General features: G+C 41.3%; 1 protein-coding gene across 2 annotated transcripts; it reads right to left on the reverse strand.

Annotated features, from left to right (window-relative positions):
• Positions 1 to 2,731: 2,731 nt before the first annotated feature.
• On the reverse strand, positions 2,732 to 7,477 carry LOC139366016 (cyclin-A2-like). 2 transcript variants are annotated; one of them, XM_071103095.1, is made up of 9 exons: positions 7,349 to 7,477; positions 6,796 to 7,053; positions 6,127 to 6,382; positions 5,887 to 5,993; positions 5,578 to 5,801; positions 5,094 to 5,298; positions 4,559 to 4,672; positions 3,546 to 3,679; positions 2,732 to 3,412 (listed from the first exon to the last, which is right to left on the reverse strand). In XM_071103095.1, the coding sequence occupies exons 2-9, from the start codon at positions 7,000 to 7,002 to the stop codon at positions 3,361 to 3,363; spliced, it is 1,299 nt and encodes a 432-aa protein (XP_070959196.1). In that variant the 5' UTR covers positions 7,003 to 7,053; positions 7,349 to 7,477; the 3' UTR covers positions 2,732 to 3,360. The 2 variants fall into 2 exon arrangements, with proteins under 2 accessions (XP_070959196.1, XP_070959195.1); XM_071103094.1 differs by having other exon boundaries at positions 7,144 to 7,477.
• Between the last annotated feature and the right edge of the window lie 1,433 nt (positions 7,478 to 8,910).

The raw sequence follows: 8,910 nt of genomic DNA on the forward strand, positions 1-8,910 counted from the left end.
ACATACATATAAATAAGATAAAACACATACACTGATGATGAAACAAGGATTGCTGAGTCACCGTCTCTGTTAGACACAACTAAGCAGTCTGAAGCACTTCTCTGGTTTCTACGATCCATTGTTCAACAGACTGAAGAATAAGCAATTTATGTCAGGTTATAAGCTCCGTAGTGTGTAGCTCGTCAGTCAACAAGCTGTGAGGCACAGTCAAACACACTTCTGTGGAAGGTTTTATGTAAGTGTTCTACAAACCATTAGGATACATTCAATCAGATTTCAAGAGAAAACAGTATTTTCTTTCCACACGCTGTGAGGGATAGTCCAACACCCTTTCAGAAAATACTATCGTTCCTTATGACAGGTCTACAGCAAAGTCTGACACCGCTTAAGAAAGCATTTTCTTATGACAAGAGCTTTAGCCCTTTCAGAAAAGACAGCCTTTCCTTCCAACAAAGTATTTGGCACAGTCCAATACAATTCTTGATGTGGAGAAGACCATCTTCCCGTCCAACAAGCTGTGAGACACAGTTCAACAAAGCCAGCACACACTTCTTCCCTCATACGACATAGTTTCCTCTCTGACCATGGCGAGGGTCCCTCAGAGAGCGTCCGGGCTGCAGACTAGACCCCACCGAGTTCCTCAGCTGCTTGAGGAGCATCCAGAGCAGTAGCAGCATGAGCAGAAGCAGCAGGAGCAACAGCCCCAAATACACACTCAGGTTCCATCCCCAGCCCAGGGCTATGGGCAGCGAGGTGGACGCCACCAAGAACCTCCTCGGTGAGGGCATGGGTCAGCTCTGGAGTCCCCCCTGAACACGTTCAGGATCCTTTAGCGTTTGGAGTGGTGCCGAGGCGTGGTCATGGTTGTCATTTTAGAATGTTAGATCATTGCGGCTGGTTGCTTTGGGAATTTTCTTTCCCTCCATGGTTTTATTTTTCCTTAGATATTCCTGTTGAGTTGTCTCATATCGTTATCTAGAGGAGAAGTGGTCCATAGTGTAGACGTGTGCACCCGTAAAGATAGACTGGGTAAATGGGTGGTAAGCATTCTGTTGCTGGGCTCTGTACTCAGCGCTCGCCATACAGAGCAGAGCCAGAACAATGTATCACCGGTGCATACACACACGTAGGAACACACACACAGAGCAAGAAGCCCCCCTCACTGCCATTGGCTACCTGTTCACTTGCAGGCAAAGAATCAAATCACAGGCCAGCTTGGAACAGAAAACATGTTTAATCGTCATGTGGTCATTGAAGTAGCAGTTCGACTGAAACATTGTGTAGTTAAATTGTCATAAGACATTTGACATGATCAGTCTGCTCGTTTTATATCACATCTTCAGAATGGAAACAATTGTGTTGCCTTTGTGAAGAACTGCCATTCCTTTCTTTAGGACTAGGAGTTCTGATGGCTAAATCTTGCGTGAAATCTTCAAATAGCATTTTTTGAAACAATCATATCTCCCTTAAATGTATCTGTTACGCAGCTTACATCAATTTAAATGGGAGCCCAGGCTTTGAATGGTGGCTTTAAAATAGAGCCAGATGCCAACCATAATACATTTATGGCACAGGTGTCTAGATCTATTTTTCAAACGCCAGGACATGAATTCAAGCATTCATATACACCTTCTCTTGCATGATGCCTGTATCATTGAAACGCGCACCCCCCCCCCCCCAAAAAAAACCCATTCAATTTAAAAATAACAATCCACAATCTGCTGTTGTTTAAATGTGTATTCAGCTACATTTCATGGCTTTAATGACTAAGTCATGATTTTCAACCAGAGCTTGGTGGCTGAGGACTTTCAGTTAAGTTACAATATTTGAGTTGATTATTTTGTCGTCTCCTAGCAGATGACATGCTACATAGAGCATCATTTGTAACTTAAGTAAAATAACTCAAACGGGATAGTGGCGAGGAAGTGTGATTACCACTGAAACCAGGTGTGTAATCACTAAGCCAAGTGTTTATTGGACAGATTCAGGTAAGTCCCTCCCAGCTCCATTTAAGAATAATTTTGCAACAGAATCAGCCACAGTTCGTTTTTGAACCTGTCTAAATAGGCAATTGAACTTCCATTCTATCACCATGACATGTAACTAAAAGCATTCCTCTACAAGTTGAGGGAATCAATGGGTACACAGACAACCTATTCACAACAGTAACCTATTCATAATACAGAACAAATTATATCTACAGATGGTAAGACATTTTGAAAAGCTAACTTTAAAAAGGACAAAGCGACTAGTTGGAAACCCCATGTTACTTTAACCAGACTATTTGCGCTATAACAAAATCAGTGTTGTTACTCAAATTTCTCTGCATGGAGGTGAACATTTTTTGGGGGTGAAAATGTATTCACTAAGGCAGCATTTCCCCAACTCAGTCCTTGTTTTTGGTTTAACACTACATAGCTAATTCATATAAATGAACTCAAGCTTTGATTATTTGAATCAGTGGTGTAGTGCCTTGGGGTCCAAAGGACTGCGTTTGGGAAATGCTGCACTAAGGCAAGGGAGCAGTAGTGTTCTGCTGCCCCCAAGAGGCCACAACAAGACATGCAATACTGACATTTCACTGAAGCCACCCACAAATTGTGATTTGAAACTTTCCTTTCAAATTAGAAAGCCATCTTACATGGTGCTACTACCCTGAACCTCTTCCAGAATAGTATGAAGTACAATACATTTTAAACAGGAAGGATTAATAACCAAGGGTCTGTGGGAATGGAATTTATTTACAAGAGACATTATACAGAGCGGATGAGTCATTAATTGTTAACCAATGAATGTCAAGACATGAGACAAGTGATTTAAGATAAAGAAAAGAGGCAGACAAACTTTCGCAGTATGTTGAGTCAAATTAGCTAGATTTAAGCTTCCAAATTATACTAGAATATCATTATCCAGAATTAACTTGTGTAATAAAAATAACAAATCAACCACACCCAGACAACCCATATAAAGTAAAGTTGTCATAGAAAACCAAACCATGGTTAGCCAGATTTGTCAGGAAATATTCAAAAGTATCTATTAGTTGCAGAGGGGAAAATAAGCTACAGGTTTATTACAAAGATACAGAAAGTGAGACTAATCTTTACAGCTTTTAAGCAGTTAAAAACCACTGCAAACATTTGTCTAGTAAGAAGAGAAACATGACATTGCTTGATTAACGACACTAAAGCCCAGGGCTGCATCAAGCATAAAATAACCATCCTACAGGAATGTACATATAAAATGCACATTTTTTAAAAATCTAAAAATGTTGTCCACATCCAAGACTGCAGCCATGAGTTCAGTTATTGAAATTCCGGCATTATGAGACGTGTATTAAAAAATAAATATGCACAAAAAAAATCATTCCAAAGACAGTTTCACCGGGGGCTCGATGAGAGAGACCTCTTGGTACCTAGAGAGAGAGAAACACTATGGTAGAAACAACCAACATGCTTTCATTCAGACCAACCATTATGTTCAAGCTAATAGAAATCTAGAAAATTACCATATGAACAAGTAGTATCCATTCTATACGGTGTACTTACTTGGCACACTTGTACTTCTCCCTCACCGACTGCTGTGCATGCGTAGCAGCATTGCGGTACATTTGGTGCAGATCCTCTATGCATGGCATCAGGTCTTCTAAAGAGTTGCCAGTCACCTCTGCCAGAGACTTGGACTGAAATTTTTAAAAAAAAAAGTCAGAAAAATGCACATCATTTCATTCTAATTTAGGGCTAAGATTTCAGTTGACAAAAGATCCGAATTTAGGAAAAAATATGGATAAATAAAATACTGCAATTGAACAGGCCCGTCTTTTCAGGGTATGACAATCTCATGCTACGGATGTTTAAGGAGAATGTTAAGCTTAAACTTCAGTGTGGAAAATAAAGATCAAACACAATCAAGAGACTGCGTGTCAGGGTGGAGCCTGGGAATTGAAAAGCATGGCAACATTGAGGGAAGAGAGTCTGTATTCCCATGTGGTCAGTAAGCAAACCTGTCAACAGGGGAATAGAGCACTTTTCAAATATAAATCTTACAAAAGCATACTTAATACAGCACTAACTTCAGCAAGGTGGAAATAATAGTTTGTGCCAAGTTTAGGTGCAGAATTAAATGTTACACGGCCACTTGACCGCCAGTGACTAATTGGTTGATGCACCAAGAACATTAGCAGCTGTAAATCTTGGTTATACAAAGTTCACTCAGTTGTGATAAAGTGAATTAACATAAACGTTATGGCCCATCAATAGGAAAGTTTAGGCAGCAAGTGAGACTAAAAAAAGCCTCTATTACTGAAGCCTTCCATATTTACATGAGGTTCAAAAGGCCAAAAAAGTTGAATGTTGGACTACTCAGGGAGCTAGACAGTGTGAGCCAGTGGCATATATACTTACAGGGAGAGAATTCCTGTTAGCGGCAGCTACCAAAACCGGCAAAGACCTGTTTAAGATTCTACATTTATGCTTTATTTTGAGTTGGGCTTCACGGCCGAACCGGTGAGCAATGAAATTCCTACCCTGCTAGAACACTTAGCGCAGCAATGCAAACTTACCCATGAGCTTCCTGTTATAGTGTGGTTTGCCAAAACAAAGGCGGCAGCAGCAGTCTGAGAGGGGAGGTACTTCAGGAATGGGTCCGAGTCTACTAGACTGAGCTCCCCTAGGAACTAAGGAAACAAAGACAACATTTAAGACAAAAAATAATAATATCTATAGAACAATTTCAACCTTGACAAGCTCTATGGATTGTTTTTGTTCGCTGTTGAAGTGATATCCAAAGAATAAATTGATTGTAGTACACACTAAAGGGTAAAAAAAAAAGTTAGGCAAAATAGTGTTTAGACAACTGCAAACATCAGGGAGTAGGGCACTCAAGGAGTTGGTCTGATAAGGACTGATGAGATCAGCTCCCCCCCGTTTGAGATAGAGAAGGCCCACCCTCCCACTTGTGCCATGTTGTGATACCTGGACCACCTATTGAGATGTGCCTTTTGTTAAGTAAATCAAGTATTAAATGAAGTGAAACAGATTAGAGTAGGACTTTAAATTACAAGCTGTGAACACCACTACAATGTGTAGTCTACTCACCCTTGACAAGCTCTCCACCTTGTTGCTGACAGGCTGGGTGAGAAAGTACTGGGTGAGAAACTGGTTGATGGTGGGAGAGGCCAAATCAAAGGAGAGCACTTTAAGCACCAGATGCTCCATTCGCAACACTTGCTTTTTTGTGTAGGTGTCGTCTGTGATATAAACGAACTCTGCCACCTCTGGGGGGTAGATCTCTTCAAACTTCCTGCATTTGAATGAAAACCAGTGAGTGATCAAAGCACACATTGCTTAGCTTGACACAATCAAGTAAAGGAGTACTTCATCTCTAGGTTTGAATTTCATTTGAAGGAACAGTTCCAACCAAGTTTAATTAGTCAGATGTTGGTGCCAACCTTTTCTATTAATTTGGGAGAAAGGCCTAATACAGTGAGTTCTATACAATAGAAAAATAACTTGGTTTACACGGCACACAAAAAGGTGAACAATCCCTTTATAAGGATGCTGTGGGGTTGACAACACTTACGAGGCCAACAGCATGGCGGCGGTTCCGACCAACTGCAGCTTCCCCCGCAGGACTGACATGGAAGACAGGAAACGGTCAATGTAGTTCACAGCAAGGTATAGAGTCTCGTTCTGGAGCTTGTACTCCTCACCAACCTCCACCAGCCAGTCAACAAGGATAGCCCGCATGCTGTAGGTTATGTCTGGCTGCTTTTTCATGTAGCCTGCTTTTGGTCTGGACTTAACCTAGGGACAAGAGCACAAAAGGACAACTCTGCAGTCCTGGTTCAGTGAGTTGTGTGACAACTGAACAATGAATGGGTTTGCTCACCTCCATTTCCCTGAGATGCGCATGTATTTCTGAAGCATACTCTGTTGCCGCAGTCATGTGAACTGGCTTCTCTTCCCCTTCAATAACTGACATATCCATGGGACAATCTATATAGAGAATTGGAAAATGTTGTGACTTTCTAATCCATAGACACATTAAACATTAACATGAGCACCTCCGTGTTATAAAGGGTAAAGGGACATTTTCAATCATTTGGCCAGGAGTATTACAAATACTCACCACCAAAACTAAGATCCATGTTAGACACACATGTGGCAGGTATGTCAAGAGAAGCCAGAGGCTGCCTGAGACAGGTAACTGTAGGGTTCAGTTTCAGGGGGTACATCTCTATGGAAGGGTTGGCTTTGAAGGACACCATTTTCCTGGAGAAAGCCGAATCTGGCTCATCCAGGTGAATCTGAAAAGCTGGCGGCTTGGTACTCAGCTTCTCTGCATAACTTCTAGGTACTTCACTTTCATTTTTGCAGGACAGCAACTGAAATGAAAGGTTAAATATTTCAGTGCCCATGGTTTCAACATTGAGTCAGTTCCACCCAGCCATGTCATGCTAATTAATAAATCATTTGATGAAATGGGAAGAAAGGCATGAGAAAGCAAGACGTTTAACAAGACGTTGACCGCATAAAATGGCGGACTACTTAGGAGGGTACCTAAGCTAGTTAGCGGACATTAACAATACAAACTTTGAATACCGTAAGGTGAATATGAAATAAGATGTAAATTAAACACTACTCTTGGCCGTGAAAATATGACCTAATATTATGAGTGTTGTCCTAAGGTGATCATTTTTGGTAGGTAACAACCTAGCTCAATCTACATGCCAATTATGATAGCTAGGCAACAAGTGTTTGTATAGTGTTCGCTGGCTTGTAGCTAGAAATTACTAACCTGTGTTGTGTTTTGAGGATTGCTGCATTGATTGTTTTGCAAACCTCCCAGAACTGTTCTCTGTGGGGCTTTGGGGACAATGTTCTCCTGGTTGTCTGCCCGGTTTTTGATTGGACCCCTCAGTCTGGACAGCATATTTTCTTGGTTTTGGTATTCTGGCAGCGGAACGTCAACCGCGCTTCCTTGTCCTTGGTTTGTTTCTGACATGTTATTCTCAGTTTCTGGCTCAAACAAGTCACTGCAGAAACGTCCACTTTGCTACAAAGAAAATAAAAACTTGGTAAAGAAATACTGCAATGAATATAAAAACGAATTTACAAATTGTACAAGATAGCACAAAGAGGCTACCTGTGTTAGCAAGCTAGCTACAGTTGCATAAGATATCGCACAGACAAGTCTGGGGTGTTGATGGCAACAACGTAATTCTGAGCTGCAAGTTTAAAACACTACTTAACGTTGAGACAAAATCATCTTCTGCATGAAAACCGACATTAGCTCGCCATGCTGTTTGACTAAATCCAATAAATGTAGCTAACCACCGCGCAACCTTTACCTAGATACAGTCCCTTGTCCTCTGAAAATATATATTAATGCAGAAAAGTTGCTTGTTCTGAGTTCAAGTAGCCCGCGACTATTGAAACGGCCAATCACAACCGAAGGCGAAAATTACGTCACGAATCTACGGCGGCTGATATAACTCAGATTTAATGTGTTCGAGAATACGCAGGCCGTTGCGATTTCGGCATGTATGGACAATGAAAGAGTCAAAGGTACATTTTTCATAATTTGAATTAATATAATATCGTACAAACAATTATGATCTCTCTGAGAGCATCGCAAAGTCTTGTTACACAAATTTATGCTATACACAGAGATAACCTCACCCCATAACAAATAAACCACACATGATTTAAATACTCTAGTTAGTCTAAATACTTCAATAGAAATATAACTGCCAAACATGAAGGATAGTATGTTCATGTGCCAACCTATAAAACAAAAAATATAACTGAATATACAGTGCATTCAGAAAGTATTCGGACTCCTTGACTCTTACACATTCTATTCTAAAATGGATTCAAATGTTTTTTTCCCCCCTCGTCAGTCTACATACAATATCCCATAATGACAAAGCAAAAAATGTTTTGGGGAATTTTTTCAAATGAAATACTTAGTACTTAGTACTTTGTTGAAGCACAGGGGTTAGGCTACCTGGGGCGGCAAACTGAAAGGTTGCAAGATTGAAGAGATGACAAGGTGAAAATCTGTCGTTCTGAACAAGGCAGTTAACTCACTATTCCTAGGCCGTCATTGAAAATAGGAATGTGTTCTTAACTGACTTGCCTAGTTAAATAAAACACTTTTTTTAAAGCATTTTTGGCAGCAATTACAGCCTTGATAATGCCACTACAAGCTTGGCACATCTTCTCTGCAGATCCTCTCAAACTCAGGCCAGGTTGGATGGGGAGTGTCACTGCACAGCTATCTTCAGGTCACTCCAGAAATGTTTGATTCGGTTCAAGGGACAAGTCTCTGGTCTCTCAAAGACATTCAAAGACTTGTCCCGAAGCCTAGGGTCATTGTCCTGTTAGAAGGTGAACCGTCGCCCCAGTCTGAGGTCAAATCAAATCAAATTTATTTATATAGCCCTTCGTACATCAGCTGATATCTCAAAGTGCTGTACAGAAACCCAGCCTAAAACCCCAAACAGCAAGCAATGCAGGTGTAGAAGCACGGTGGCTAGGAAAAACTCCCTAGAAAGGCCAAAACTTAGGAAGAAACCTAGAGAGGAACCAGGCTATGTGGGGTGGCCAGTCCTCTTCTGGCTGTGCCGGGTGGAGATTATAACAGAACATGGCCAAGATGTTCAAATGTTCATAAATGACCAGCATGGTCGAATAATAATAAGGCAGAACAGTTGAAACTGGAGCAGTAGCACGGCCAGGTGGACTGGGGACAGCAAGGAGTCATCATGTCAGGTAGTCCTGGGGCATGGTCCTAGGGCTCAGGTCCTCCGAGAGAGAGAAAGAGAGGTCCTGAGCGCTCTGGAGCAGCTTTTCATCAAGGATCTCTCAGTACTTTGCTCTGTACATCATTCCCTCGATCTCCCTGCCG

The sequence above is a fragment of the Oncorhynchus clarkii genome, chromosome 14 (assembly GCF_045791955.1).
Source record: "Oncorhynchus clarkii lewisi isolate Uvic-CL-2024 chromosome 14, UVic_Ocla_1.0, whole genome shotgun sequence".
In the NCBI taxonomy this organism is placed as follows: Eukaryota; Metazoa; Chordata; class Actinopteri; order Salmoniformes; family Salmonidae; genus Oncorhynchus; species Oncorhynchus clarkii.